The 15948-nt window shown below is 45.1% G+C and overlaps 1 protein-coding gene across 1 annotated transcript in view; it reads left to right on the forward strand.

Annotated features, from left to right (window-relative positions):
- LOC142558345 (ATP-binding cassette sub-family C member 2-like) overlaps positions 1–15948 on the forward strand; it is a 144838-nt gene that overhangs the window by 95424 nt on the left and 33466 nt on the right. Inside the window, exons 20-22 of the mRNA XM_075670490.1 lie at positions 2190–2500; positions 11202–11329; positions 12085–12289. Of these exons, the coding sequence (XP_075526605.1) occupies positions 2190–2500; positions 11202–11329; positions 12085–12289 (644 nt within the window). The remainder of the gene's footprint in view (positions 1–2189; positions 2501–11201; positions 11330–12084; positions 12290–15948) is intronic.

Genomic DNA, 15948 nt, shown 5'->3' on the forward strand with positions numbered 1-15948 from the left:
CTGTTTGCCGTATGATATGTTGTTATAACAACAAGCCCGCAACTAACTACCATTTCGCAATGAAACGGAGTGTTGTAGTATAACATTCGACACTACGTATACAGATAAAGCTGAAGCATCGTGATATCGCACGAAAACATCTAGTTGCAGGTAAATATGAAAGGCCTTCCTATGGCGCGGACAACATCGTAAAGGAAACGGTTGGCCGGTACATAAACTACGATGTAAGGCTCGGCATTATTCGGTTTATAATGGTTGTGGTGTCAATTATACGCTGATCTGTTAATTAAACACTTCCTATACTTTTGGATAAAGAAGCGCAAAAATTTCCGTTGTGTTTCTTACGACTTGAGAAGTGCCTTCATGCCAACGTGTCCAATGCCCTGTCACAAGGAGCGTGGGCCTCGTCCGGCGTTGAGCTTTTAGCCGGCCCCCTGGATGTGTGCTGCGTGATGTTGTATGCATAAAGAGGAAACTCAATAAATTCGATAACACACACACACACACACACACACATATATATATATATATATATATATACACACACACTCAGGGTCTACCAAACTGACTTCTGTTCTCATTTTTTATTTATTTACCCTGAAGGCCAATCAGAGATAACATGAAAAGGAAGGGTAGGAGGTGGGTGAGACATTTTAGTACAATAAACACCAATAATATAATAAATGCCACAAAGCTTACAGAGGGTGCTAGACAGTATGGGCAGGACAACAGATTACAAGGCTAAGTACAAAACATCCATACTTCTTCATTTACAATGATTGAAAACATCACAGATAACCACTTGCAATATAACGTTCGGGTAGACTTTCTCATTAACAATTAAAGAATACATAATAAGAAACACTAGCTTATGACAACCCAGGCAGGCGCATATACAGCAGTAGACTAAACTGACTGCGTTGCGCCCGGAGGATTTCTTGATGACGGTCCTGTGTCCGTACGGACTCCGAATGCCGAATTTCTCAACACTGCCCAGAATGAGCCACTTGTAACAAACAATACATATGTAAGACTAGACAACACATTCATACAGGACTCAACGACCATCGCGCAGATACAAAACACAATTTACCTTAAGCAGTAGCCACGCACTTCGATGAACATGGTCGTATATTCGACAAAGCAAGGTTTACATACTACAAACAAATTTCTGTTCTTCTCGCGAGAGGAAATATGCAGAATCATACCTCATACACAAGCTTAAATGCCCATACTCGACGGGGATCAATTTGACACGCGGCAACGTACAATCGCTAAAAGCTGTAGCGTGGACCAGGCACTCTCATATCACAATGGCACAAAACATATTATGGCGCCAGCTAACCTAGATTCTCAATCTCACCTATTCCTCCATTTCCAGTTCTTCCATGACTCTCCACTACCGCTCCATTTGTTATTTTCTTCCACTTTTTTGTGTATATGTCAACCTTACGAGCCGTTTTCTCATGTACACTTGCCTCCTCCCGTTTTCTCTCTCGTATTGGTTCTTCCGGCTTTTTCTTTCTTTCCTCCTGTTATTTTTTTTACTTTATGCTTTTACTTTTGCTTTTCATTTAAAGAACCGCACTGACACAATCCAAAGTCGCAGACGCCAGGATACCTTCTTTCGGCCCCTCGATCACTCAGGGTCGCGCAACTTCGATATGCCGCTGCGACGACGCCTATGCCGAACTACTGAGCCTAACGGCACATGTAAGAACAAGCCGCGGCCTTGCAGCTACCCCATCCATTGCCCGCAGACTAAAACCACAAATGCATGCCTCCTACGACACATCTGAAGGCTCCCTAACCTCTCGCTCCCCCAACACTACACCGTCCTACGTCCTTCTCTTTCTCTATTTTCTTTTTTCTCCCCTTTTTTCTGCAGCCTTACTACTCCCCCGCTCTACTGCCCTCGCCTAAGAAACCACGCCTAGAGCCGTCAAACGACATCGCTCCATTTTCTTTTCAGTCTCTCTCTTTACAGCCAGCCGACACCGGCAGCACGTGACGTCACTGCACTAAACCGTTAAAACTAACCTGCCGAGCATGACGAGGCCGCCTTTGACGAAGATAGGTCCTCCTATCGAAGCGTTGGCCAGCCTGCAATTTCCTTGACATTCTTTAGCTCCTTGCACGGTCAGTGGCAAAACTTCTCATCGCGACGTATCTCTGTGCCTTCCTCACAGTGGGCTTTCGGATTCTGGGGAGCGTACTGGTCGCCTTCACCGTGAAGTGCCTTTCACGGTCGCTGCACAACGACATGCTGAGTCACTTGGTGCAGAGTCCCGTGTCCTTCTTCGATGCGACACCACGAGGCCGCGTGCTGAACCGCTTCTCGGCCGACGTGGAAACCATGGAGGCGCGCTGCTTCCTCGCCGCCAAACAGACCATCCAGAACGCACTCATCATCACCGCCAAGGTGGCAATCGTGGGAACACAGTCGCCTGTGGTCGTCGCCATTACACTCATTGTCGGTCTTTTTATCGCTTACATACTGGTGAGCACGAGCACGTGTGTCGTTTTAGTCGGTGGCCTGTTACTCCCAAAAGTAAGGCGGGCTGGGGGGGGGGGGGGGGGTGTACGTGGATTATGAGCGTGAAGCTGAAAAATGTGTCAAACAAATGATTTTATCAGTAACATGGCGCAATAAAAACCACAGGCAAAAGAATGGTGGGCAAAGACAAGCGCTTGTTTTTGTTCATCTTTCTTGTGTCTGTGGTTTTTATTGCGCCAAGTTACTGGTTAAATTACGGAAAACCGACTACCCCAACAATCAGCTCTTATAGATCACAGAAATACTTTCTCACCAACTAAATAAACTCTTTTTACGGGAGAGGCTTAGAGGCGCAGCTGGCAAACTTGGTATTTACCCGTCCCGCAAAAAATATGCGGATGTCACGCACTGTGAGAATCGATGCAAGCGAAACTTTTTATGTTGTTTGCTTTGATTGACGGTAATTAGCGGGGATGTTGGCGGCGAATCTAATTTTTTTCAGCGTTCTGTCCAAGGCGAGAGTGGTGAGTTAATGTTAAACGTTACCTTGAGAGCACCAATGCTGTTTGTCTGCTTGAGGTGTTGTACGTCACTGTTCCTAATCTCAGAGAGGGTTGAGCATCACAATTTGCTCACATGGCACACCGCTTTATGGAAGAACTGGTTTATTTATTTATTTATTTATTTATTTATTTATTTATTCATTCATTCATTCAATTATTTATTTGTATATTTATTTACGTTCAATACTGCGGCTCGCCTTCGAAAGCGTGGAATTTGGGCACTACATTAATTCTTCCGAGCAGGGCCAGGAAAACAAAGTGCAGGTTGTACAAGAAACGATATATACAATACAAGTTATACGTACTATACAAATAATAGAATGTTAAGATCAAACGGAATAGAAAAAAGAGAAAGACATGAAGCTTTGCGAGAAATGGCCAAGGAGAATAACGATATCACTGGGGGCAAGTGATAAAACAGAATTAAAATTAAAGTTTGGTCTCTTGAGAATCATTATGGCCAACGAGTAGACTGTCGCAAATAATAAGGCTTATGGAAATTTACTAAGGAACAAAGAAATCTGTGCAGATGCCCCTGAATTCATAGGTACTCTTACGCGCACACAGTTCTTTTTATTTGTGAGATAAATTCAAATAATGATTCAATGTTGGTGATGTTAGCGTGAAGTTCGTTCCATTCTGCTATTAAGAGCGGGCAGAAAGAATACTTAAACGTGTGATTTTTACCTACATATTCTGTCAATGAGTGCGCATGCTTGTTCCGTGTTGGTCGAGCCTGGGAAATGAAATGTACTTGGAGGTAACTATCCTATAGTTATGTTTAGTAGCTGTAACAAGAATTTTAAGGGAGCGTGTTTCCTTCTTGTGGATAGCGTTCCCAAACCGGACTGGCTTAAAAGATTGGTTGGCGAGTCTGTACGTTTATATTTGTTATGGATGAACCTCACAGCCTTCCTTTCTATTGATTCTGGTTTGCTTATGTTAGTCATTGCATGCGGAGACCAGACTGTGTTAGCGTAATCGAGCACCAGGCTTCTATTTAAGAAAATCAGTTTGCGCAGTGTCTTTGAGATTATATTACGGGTATGTTTGTCTCATTTCAGCTCTGAGGTTAATGTAATGCAATGTAATCTCCCATTTAGAGCACAAATTAGCTGTGTCAGCTAGAGAATCATTCAATTTAATATAATCACTGTAGTGAATAATTTCGCAGTAAGTGACGCAGTCGTCCGCGAATAGTTTTATATTGCAATTGATGTTAACTGTGATATTGTTAATATAAAATAGTAAAAGCAATCGTCCGAGAACCGACCCTTGGGGACTCCGAATGTTACTGCGACTGTGTCAGAAAGCGTTTTTTTTTCGCAAGCTACAAATTGCGAGCGGTTCTTTAAGAAGCCGTTTATCAAAGCAGACAATCCTCCAATAAGAAAAACATTTTCAACTTTAGCTATTAATTTGCTGTGACATACACAATCAGGAGTCTTAGATAAACAGAGTATAATCAAGTCAGTTTGACCGCTTTTATTAACTGCAACAGCAACATTGTGAACTGATTATGTTAGTTGAGTTGCTGTCAATATACCGCAGAGAAAACGATGTTGGTTGGGAGAGAAAATATTAATGCGCTCTAGGAATATTGTCATGTGCTTTAATATTATATGTTCGAGAAGTTTATATGTTGTGCTGGTTTGTGAAATGGGTCTGAAATTTGCAGGTAATCTTGCGTCACCTCTCTTGTCGATCGAAATTACCTTTGCAATTTTCCAGTCGTGAGGTAGTTGTGAAGTCGTAAGTTATTTACGGAAAACTAGGCCAAGATATTTACTACACCACTACGTATATGTTTTGAGGAAGTCATTAGTTATGTCGTCGGGTCCACTACCTTTCTAGGTCAAGTTTAAGCAGTAGATTGAAATACCAGCGTCCGTAATGTCTAGTTTATCGAGTTTCTGTAATGTCGCCTTATAACGTTTATTGAATTCATATTATTTTATTTCTATTACCCACCTGACCAGGGGGCATTGCAGAGGGGAGTGGTATGAACCGTTTGAAAAGGTTACAAGAATGCACTTTGTTACAATAAAAAAGAAGAAATATTCATTGCTAATATTATACAATGTTAGGTAAGGTACAAGTGAAAGGAACATAAAGTCAGGTTAGGAAAACTAGATAGTAATAATGTTTGGGGAGCACAAAATAGCTGCTACTTATACAATATTAGCTAGGGCTAGTTCAAACGCATTGTTATCTGTAATAGTAACGATGTCTGGAGGAAGGTGGTTCCATTCTTGTGATGTTCTGACTGACTGAAAAAAAAAATTGTGCTGTGACACGCTACAAACCCTACTTTGACGGAATGGTCAATGCGATGAGAGACATAGATTAGTGGCGCAATTAAATCCTTTCGTAGCACAGGGTCAAAGTATAATTTATGAAAAAGAGCTAGTCGAGATATTTTTCGGCAAGAAGCAAATGGCGGTAAGTCGAGGTTAGTTTTCATAGTACTTATGCTTGCAGTTCTATTATAGATAGAAAGAATGAAACGAAACGAATTATTCTGAACAAGTTCAGGAGAATTAATTAGGTTAACTTGGCATGAATCCCAAACAGCCGAATTAAGCGCTGTACGTAATTCAATTAATTATTATACACTTATAGGTACATTGTATACAAAAGTACGTGGTCTGCACCACGTTTCGCTGCGTTGCGAAGAAGCCCCTGTTCCGCACGACACCTTTTTCGGGCCTGTGTGTCCTCGGCGCTGAGTGCCCGCTTTGTACCCATTTTGCTGGGGCGTGTATACGTGCTGCTTCTGCATACGTATCCAGCACGCTGTTGAGAAGCCAGCTAGAAGCGCTCTCTTCAGTCTAAGGATGATCGCAGTGTTTGCATTATCTGAGCCCCGCACGCGACCTCCACCGCCCAGCATCTACATTTTTGTTGCATAGCAAAGCAGGCGTAGCACGTGCCATATGCGCAAACTGTGAAACGCTGTCGTGGCGACGCCGGCCGGGATGCGCGGAGGCGAGCGCCATCTGGTAGTGCTGCAAGAAATCCAGCCGCGCGCGCGAGCACGGATGGATGGATACTATGAGCGTCCCCTTTAGAACAGGACGGTGGGTTGCGCCACCAAACTGCTATTGGTTAATTGCCTAATGTCCTTCCTATATTTAAAAAAAGGCGAACAATTCGCCATCACCAAACTTTCTGAACCCCTATTGGGAACTTTGTTTTTGTACGCCTCCGTTGTCTGTCGTTTCCCTGCTTTTCTTCCACCAATCTTCAAATCGCCTATTACTAATCTCTATGGCGGACATGTTTCCTTTCACCCTCCTCTCGCTGAACCCAAGGGCTTCAAGAAGGCCAGAGGTGCCTAAATCGACTGCTGGCCAGATATATTAACATTCTAATAAAAAATACTCCATCGTTTCTCTAGCTTTACCGCAGCAGGCACACACTTTTTCTTGGTTCTTATATCTTGCTTTATAGGTGCGTGTACTAGGGCATCCTGATCTCGCTTCGAAAAGTAAGGAGCTTCCCTTTGAGTTATCATAAATTCTTTCTTACCAGATTTCGTTTTTCTACCTCTTAATCACTTACTCATAGCAGGTTTCATTTTTTTTTGCTCCAACTCATGAGACTGTCTCAGCCTCTCTGCCACTTGATGTTCTTTGTTGCCATGTTAGTTACCATACAGGTGGCATACATGCTGCTAAGCTTCTAGTTCTTTTCCTCCATGGTGAATCTGTGTTTTTCTTGTACATATACCTAAACATCATTCCAGTTCATTTAGATTCTTCCATATTACTCGGACGTTCCTCACAATCAACTTTGCTCTGAACTTCACTCACTTCAAAACTTGTCCAGGCCGTATCACCTTGCACAGCTTCATTTCTATTCGTCCAGTGAGCCTCCAATGCAAGGCGTCCCACAGACCTTTGGTTGCCATCGAGTACTAATTCTACCCCTGACTTCAAGCAAATGACCTGATTTCCAAATGTAAGTCCTCGAACTATTCCACCTGCCACATACCCCGGAGCACCTCATACCTATTGTATCCCCATAGCGCTATGTTTTATTAGGGTCGCATCTCTCTTGCACTTTCCTGTTATTGTTTTTCCCTTGTTTCCATATATGTATTCCCTTCCTTTATCCATATACCAAGGTATTCATATTCTTTTTACCAGAATGCATTTTCTGGCCCGGTGTCGAAGTTGTCTATTCATTGTTTTTATTGCATACCATAATATCTGATTTTTCGAGGCTAAATTTCACTGCTTAATTCTCGCCTTTCTGTCTAAAATATTAGCCACACGTTGCATATCATTTTGGTTGTTAGCCAGCAACACAATATCGTTTCTTGGGCAGTGCACACTTTCACTGCTTAATTCTCGCCTTTCTGTCTAAAATATTAGCCACACGTTGCATATCATGTTGGTTGTTAGCCAGCAACACAATATCGTTTCTTGGGCAGTGCACACCCAAACGAAACACGACAATGAAGACAGGACAAACACTGGGACCTGTCTTCTCGTGTTTCGAGTGTGCGCGCTGCCCAAGAATGGATGGCTGCCAACTCGCCCGCTTTTCAATCCTTCTGCAACATCTCGTCCGAAGAAAGTAATGCACGAAGCTGCGGCTCTCCTACTGTACCCACCTGTTTGTGTGAGAGAATAAACCCCATATTACTTCCTTCTAGCGCGCTTTTCATATACTCACCATGTACATCATAAACACCCGTGGGGATAAAAGGCACCCCTGTCGCAGTCACTTGTTGATATCAACTAGCTCCTCGTCCCCTCCCATTCAGCGAAAACTGTATTTTCTGGTTAAACCTCTCTCAAAACCTGTATACATTTGTTGCATGTGCCTTCCCCTTCCAGAATATTCCCCAATATGTTGCGGCTTACGTTGTCATGCGCTCGGCAATGCGTAAAAAATCAGCGCCCAAGCACACCGTATAGACGGTTAACAAGCGAAGCTAAAACGAGCAGCTCCGGTGTTTATCGCCGGGTTAATCCCGACGGTTCATTAAACGACGGCTTCATAGGCTGCCGGATCCTTGGTACGCAGTTGCTTCTTGCGCTCGGCTGCACGAATCTGTTCTTGTGCCCGGGCGGCAGCATAGGCACGGCGTAGACGAGCTCGTTCCCCGTTCTGCTCGTGGCCTTGCTGATCGAAAGCTGCCTGCTCCTCAGGAGTACGCATGGCGCGTGGCTTACCCATTTCACAGCCAGAGAGAAACAGAGAGCAATGATGCCACTAGTGGCACAGCCAAGCGTGCACCTTTCTTTCTCTTTGTTTTTAACTCGTGCGCATGGGGTTGCGCGGGAGGTCTTTTCGGGGCACAGGTGACAGACGGGCGGACGGACTAAAGGACGGACGAATCGGCTAGTCTTATACAGCTTCGCTGTAAAAAGCAACATATAGCTGGATCATTTCCTCTCAGGATATTTCAATGCACTGAATAATGACAATAAATTATCATCCATACGCCTACCGATTCTGAAGCCATTCTGAAGTTCTCCCAATATGCCACTGTTCTTTGTCCATGAGTGCAGCTTTAATTTAATCGTATGCATTCCGAATCTGTATACTAGCAATGTAATGATCAGTGGTTACCTTACCTTTAAAAATTAAATTCATTCAGCTATGTCGCCAACTGCCTCGTATTCGCCTATCTCAAGGCATTTTCTACGGCTTTCAGCAGAGGTTTCCTTACTTTTTGATTCTGATTTATTAATTCGCTTAACGGGAACCTCGTCTAGCCTTGTGACTGTGCACTTAGGAATTTCCTCTTCGGCTTTCTTCCAGTTGAAATTTGTCAGCACCAGCTCCTTTTCCACCTCGTTCTCTTTCATGCAACTTTTTTCCTAAAATACAACCTCGCCATTGCCTTGCAAAGATTTGGCTGTTACTTTTCGGATGTAATTTAATGCCGTCCCCTCCAAGTTTGTTTCTATCTTCGTCCAAGATATATTGTTTTGTTGTTCTATTCTTACTGCCTAATAAGTTTATGCGGTTCCAAATATTTGCCAAGTTCTTCCTCGACTTTTCTGACTATATTTGTTATTTGCTCCGTGTTAAAATTGAAACTCGCCATTCTTCGCTCCTTGTCCTATTTCCCTTCTGTATACCCCATTTTAAAAATGACACATTTATAATCCCTCCCTATGCTTCCACACCTTTCCTCGTGAATAACCATTTCTCTCAACTTATCATAAATTTCTTCTGTCATCAGACAGTAATCAATGGTCAAATGCCAGTTTTCTACTTCCCACAAGGTCTGTCCGTCGCACTTGGACCTTGTATTCACGAACTAGGACCTTGTATCCACGATAACGAGGTCATGTTGCTCGCTAAGATGTAGCACTGACTTCTCGATGTTCTGGTATAACGACCTAGATCCTGTATGTGGGCATTCATGACGCCTAATAGGATCATTTCGGTGTCATTCCCGAAACCCCTAATTTCAGCATTTAGGCATTTTACTAACTCTTCATTCTTCAATCTGCAATTATTTCTGGTACGCAAACACGTTATGCCCAGCCAAGTTATCTCTCCTCTCACTGTGCATGATAACCAAAGATACTCTTGACATTTTGAATTTACTCTTTCCCATTTGGCCCCCTGATGGATGAGAATTCATGATTCCCCTCCCTTTCTTTCTGATTTAGTTCGGTTGCGCCCTTCCCAAACGTAATTCTGAAACAATGGCGGCTCTTCCGAGCCTCTAAGGTGCGTTTCTGTAGCCGCATACACGCCTATTTGTTTTCTATTTAACTGCTCCTTGTCTACCCACTTTTCGTTTCTTCTGTCGGCCTGCATGTTTCTGTGACCTATTGCATGGCGAGCCCTCCTTCTTGCTTTCCTTCCTTTCTCTTATTGACGGCGATACTATTCTAAGGTTCCCCCAGGAGACCTTCTTCATTACAACCTACTCTGGCCTCCTGAGCACCCGTGGGTCCCCGCAAAAAGGAAACTGCGTGACCAGCAAGTTGCCAGCCCACTTCTGCTCCAAGCCTGTGATTGTAGTGTGTCCCGTCTCGTTGAAAACCTCCACACCTTCTCACTTCCCTGTTTACTTCTACAACCTCGGAACCTTCTTTTCTCTCTGCTCAATCTTCATACAGCCTCATTTGCAGCCACAACGCGAGCGCCATCTGCTGGTGTTGCGAGAAACCCAGGGGCACCCATGGTACTATTCTAGTACACTGTAGCCGTGGCAAGACCACGACAGCCGCAGCTACAGCAGCGCCCGGAAAGTCGGTAGAACAGGCAAAGAAAGTTTCGCTTTAAGATGCAGGTCGATCCCGAAGGCAGTGCAATTTAACACAGCTGGCGAAAGCGCTTCCTGTCACGTGCGAGAAACTGGCACGTGGCTCACTCACCAGACGTTTCATAGAGTTAATTTGGTACGAGCGAAGCATGCGTCCTATTGCGTTCCAATGGTGAGAGCATTAGGCGGCCGTGCTTAATAAGAGAGAGGTTCGGTTCCAACGTCTGTCACGCGTTTTTATGATAGTGTAGGCGAATTTCACCCATATTGAAGGTACCTAACAGAAACGTCGATCTGTGTTCAGTGTACGCAAGCGCGTCGCGGTTTGCAGGAAATCGCAACAGATATACGAGGTATAGAGACGTAACTTTGATAAACCAGACCCAGCAACGTAGCACGTGACTCACGCACATGCATTTGTCGACAATTCACAATCTACGGATGATATCCTATGCCATAAGTTGCTAAGTTCAGGCCAGGAGTTGGAAATAACTTTATTGAGTCCTGAGGAACCCCTCCTCACCCACTCTTGGTTTCGTGATCAGCAGGGGTCGCGGGCCGCACCCACGGAAGCCCGTGAGCCTCCGCCCTTTCGTGAGCCCTCTGGACGGCCCGGAGCTGCGTCTGGTGGTCGTCGCTTCGCAGGGCGTCCACCCAGTCTTCTTGCTTAGTGAACACGGTGCCGCTTAACGCGGAGCATTGCCAGAGCATGTGCGCTAGCGAGCAGTACGATTCGCCACAATCCGGACATTGCGGCTCTTCTTCTGGTGAATAACGGCTCAGTCTGCCTCTCGAGGGGAACGACCCTTTCTGAAGCATTCTGAATATCGATGACTGTGTTCAGGCCAAATATTATTTTTGCTGCACTCTGTCTTCTCCACCTTCTCTCCGTTTTCAGTGGATGGCACTGAAGGCAACGAACTGCGGCCGCTACGTAGAGAGCCTGACCATGTCTCGCCTTCTGCAGCATGCTGCCGAAACCACGGACGCGCTGAGCACTGTGCGAGCGTACGGTGTGGCCGGCAGGTGATCATTTATTATTTCTATTTCCATCTCCTTTAAATCAGGTGGCGACAAATATTATTTGTGTTAGAGGCGAGTTTCAGCTACAGGAGTGTTTAACCTGGCGAAAAAAAAGCGCAATTTCCCCGAGCCTGAGCGTCTCTTACAACATCACTGCGACCCGCCGTATTGCTTAGTGGCTCTGGTGTTGCGCTGCTAAGGACGAGGTCGCGGGATCAAATCCTGGTCACGGGGGCCCTACTTTGTTGGACGCGAATTCTAAAAACACTGGAAAACTTAGACTTAGGTGAACGTTAAAGAACCCCAGGTGGTCAAAATTAACGCGCAGTCACACACTACGGTGTGCCTCGTAATCAGATCGTAGTTTTATCACGTAAAACCCCATAATTTAAACGTCACTGTAATATTTTACTACGCATCCTTGAAACCCGTCTCTCTATGGAATGCAGAAGGAAGATGTGAAACCTGCGTAAGCTATTTACCAATTGCTATATCGTGAGCTAGCAGTATTGCTACGTCTGCTTTAGCTCGTAAAGTTACCAACGTCCTTAATGAAACTAACATCGTAAATGTAGGCCTTGTACACACGAGACGATAACAGGATGCTTCCGTTTTGTTGGGTGCGAGTTCTTAACTCAAGCCACTGTTTCTCCAACTGTGCCTAAACAATTTGCCCAAACGCGCGCCTAACAGGCTGACCCAGCTCGCTCTTCCTGCTCTTTGTGCAGCCTATAAACGTAGCTTGCTTCCTTCGGCAGGTTGCGACGCCACTTCTGCCACCTGGTGGACGACGTCGGCCGCGGATTCATGTGCTACCTTAGCGCGTACCGCTTTGCGCGAACGGCGACCGCTACCTTTGGCTTCCTGGTGGTCGTCTGCACCTTGGTAGCCAGCACAGCGTTTGCTGGCTCTTTGGGACCCGACGCGAGCAGCCTCGGACTGGCACTGAGCAACGCCTGCTCGGTGCGTGTACTTCCCGTCTAATGACTACGGTCGACGTTAATGCCATTAGTACTCAAGCAATGTAGCTAGAAGCAGTAGGGCTGGAGGCACCCTTACATTCAATTTTTAGTGAGGGAAAGAGGAGAAGAACACTTTGATTTAACGACAATTGAACGCAGGCCCTACAGCCTCAGTAGTATCCGATCGATGGCCAACATATTCATTGTAAAGACGAGCGGAACTGGACCTCCATAAGTTCCTAGAAGCGAGTGGTATTCTCGGGAAGTGTTGAGCAGAGCATTGACCTGTGATAAGCTGTCGGTATGTGTTTAAATTACTCGGACTTTGGCCCATTCTATGCCTGAATTCGTGTGTCTTCGTGTGAGCCTATTCCATGTTTTCGTTTTCTTATGCGCCCTTACTTTAGCGTATTTATGTAACTGGACTTTATGTTGCAGTGCAGTGGAGTCTAATGTGATTTCTTTTTTCATATCTGTGGCCTTTACTATTTTCGCATCCCTATGTGAAAAGGAGGAACCGTTGCCATTTAAAGGCGCCGGCATGTCGCAAGCATCGTGGAATAAAAAGATGTCAACTGCATTAATACGCGCATGCTCAATAGCCTGTTCACCTTCGGACGCCGCATAGAAACTTTCAGTAAACGCGTCCTCTCACAACCAGTCTTGTCCCGCTGGCCTTGTAGAATTAGCGTTCAGCATATGCATGACATCAGATAAACAACAACAGCTAAACAACGTGCGCGCTCTCATAGTCGCATATATCAGGCCTAAAACGTTTATTCATTGTGAGATGGTATAGCGGGCGTTCTCACTTTTTTGAAGTGTTTGTGCACCTGTAGAGTGAAATGGTAGCAACAGAAGAGCGTCAAGAAAGAGGTTAAACGCCCGGCAGACCGAAAAGCGTCTGATCTATTCAAAGAATGGGAATGGCGTGGAAAACGGAATCATTTCGCACGATACTTGCTAAGTCTAAACTCACTACGTCTGTTCGCTGACCGTCAGAGTGAGCCTTCTTAAATGGTTAATTTATCATATGATCGTCACGCATGACCCGCTTAGTGCGCTGAGCTTATTGCGTGGTGCGATTATTAAGGCGTATGCCTTAAGTTGCTCATACCCCCTATGGTCTAGAAAACGCGGAGTGCGGTACAGAAGGTCATGTGGGCTAGCCACGCACAGACACGCGCTGGTGCCACTGCTGGTGCGTTCTTCGTCGTCTTGTTCCACAGCTGGCTCTAATGCCGCTCATTATGCCAAAAAAGACAAGGCTGGTTAAGGTGAAGTTAACTCAGGTACTCTAACCCACGACCTTCCATGGGAGTCAAACCCACCGCCTTTATTGTTAAGGCGAAGTTAATTAAGGCGAAATTAATTAATATGCAGTTGATTGAGGCACTCGAACCCTCGACCTTTGGTACGAGCTGAACTCACGACCTGTGGGGTTAACTAGGGCGCAGTTGATTAGGGCAGCGTTAAGGCATTCGAACGTAGGACCTTTGGTGGGATAAAAGAAGTAATAAGAAGTAACACCGCATTCTGATGGGAATATCAAGTAATTTAATCAATGTCCCCAGAGCGCCCTGGCTTTCGCCTTCACCTACTTTAGAGCATGCTAAAGTAACGAAATCTTTATCTTTGGAAAATGGAAAATTGAATTGTACGATTCACCCGCCGTGGTTGCTCAGTCACTATGGTGCTAAGCTGCTGAGCACGAGGTCGCGGGATCGAATCCCGGCCACGGCGGCCGCGTTTCTATGGGGGCGAAATGCGAAAACACCCGTGTACTTAGATTTAGATGCACGTTAAAGAACCCCAGGTGGTCAAAATTTCCGGAGTCCTCCACTACCGCGTGCCTCATAATCAGAAAGTGGTTTTGGCACGTAAAACCCCATAATTAAAAAAAAAATTGTACGATTTCACGTGCCCAACTCACGATCTGATCGTCAATCACGATGTAGTGGGAGACTCCGGATGAATTTTGACCACATGGGGTTCTTTACCGCCTACCTAAACCTTACTTTAGCGTATGCTAAAGTAACGAAATCGTTATATTTGCAAAATGGAAAATTTAATTGTACGACTTCACTTGCCCAACTCACGATCTGATCGTCAGTCACGATGTAGTGGGAGACTCCGGATGAATTTTGACCACATGGGTTTCTTTACCGCCTACCTATACCCAAACCTTACTTTCGCTCCCATCAAAATGCGGCCACCACGTGGACGGGATCAAAACCGTGACCTCTAGGTCAGTACGGTAACCTCATAACCACGGGGCTACAGCAGCGCGTAAAATGAAACGGTGCTGCCATATCGCACATTGAGTGGTAGTTAGATGACCAGGCATATGGAGACTTGGACTGAAAGTTGGTGCAGGTATGTGTTTTCAGCTAAAAAAAATTAAATAACTGCCGATGATAATGCACTCTAGCTAGTCCCGAGGATAAATCGATAGAACACTTCGCAACAGGACATCGCGGTCAGTGTGTGCTTGTTGTAAAGGGAATGTATGTAATATGCCATTCCCATGCTGGATGCCACATACTGGTTAGACCAGACATTGCTGGAATCTTCGAGTGCGTGATAATGCGAGCAATGTTAAAGCCCTGACAGCCATTTGGCAGCCCAGTGTTGCTCGCGCGGCTGCAGACCTCAATTCGACAGTTGTACACGATGGTGTACAAATCTAGCGGTCAATTAGCACCATGAATTTTATACACTATAAAACATTTCATTATTGAATGCGACAGTGTGGCAAATTTTGTTCTGCTTCAAAGCGGACTACATTATTTGTCTGTTTGAATTGTGCACGTGAACTTCAGTAATGCTTCTGTGTGCTAGATGTGATGGTTGCAACCTTGCCTGGAAGTTCTTGTTCTGTTCCCTGTATGTGCAACAGAGTTACTTTCACTCAAGAAACCTAATTGGAAGGGAGCGCTGGTTAGTGTCTACCGTCCTGTCCCTATATTGATCTCTTACTTCAATTCTATATTATCCATTTCTGACGTCACACCGTCGCTCTTAGGCACCATGTGTCACCACGCATTCAAATTCCCTGCATTGCGCGCTCGATACGTACGGCAGTTGCATCAGCATTGTGATGGCACCGCCGAAACAACATTTTCCTTCAGTTACGAAAGACTTGCCGTTTTGTGACGTCTGAGAGCGAATGCACATCCTAACGACATTCTTTGTGAAGTGAATGAGAATGGCTAGGGACGTGAAGTAATGCGCTCATCTAACAGTGCATAAAACTGAAGCTTCGCTCACTGGTGCCTCTGTAGAAATTTTGGAGCCCTGTGTGAGAACTACGGAGCCGTTGTTAAAGTTGAGCTCTTGCTGCGTTAAGCGCGACGTAAAACTGACGCTGCCTCGTAGCATGGCGTCGTGTGCGCCAGCAGCTCATCGTTCAGGCTAACTTATGCATAGCTGTCGCTCTCCAAATCTGTTGCCACCGAAATTACTGGTATCGACGTAGTTATGAATAAGAGGAACAAGATTTGGCGTGAGATAGCGTGCCTCATTATAATAGAGCAAGTTGAATTTCAGAAACAGAAATAAAACAGCAGGTTAAGAGAATCGCGCAATGGTGACTCCGCAGTTATTCTATTAAAAAAATCTTCTACCGCTGAGAAGAAGGTCGTGGGTTTGATTCCTCAA

This window comes from Dermacentor variabilis, chromosome 9 (assembly GCF_050947875.1).
Source record: "Dermacentor variabilis isolate Ectoservices chromosome 9, ASM5094787v1, whole genome shotgun sequence".
Taxonomy (NCBI): domain Eukaryota; kingdom Metazoa; phylum Arthropoda; class Arachnida; order Ixodida; family Ixodidae; genus Dermacentor; species Dermacentor variabilis.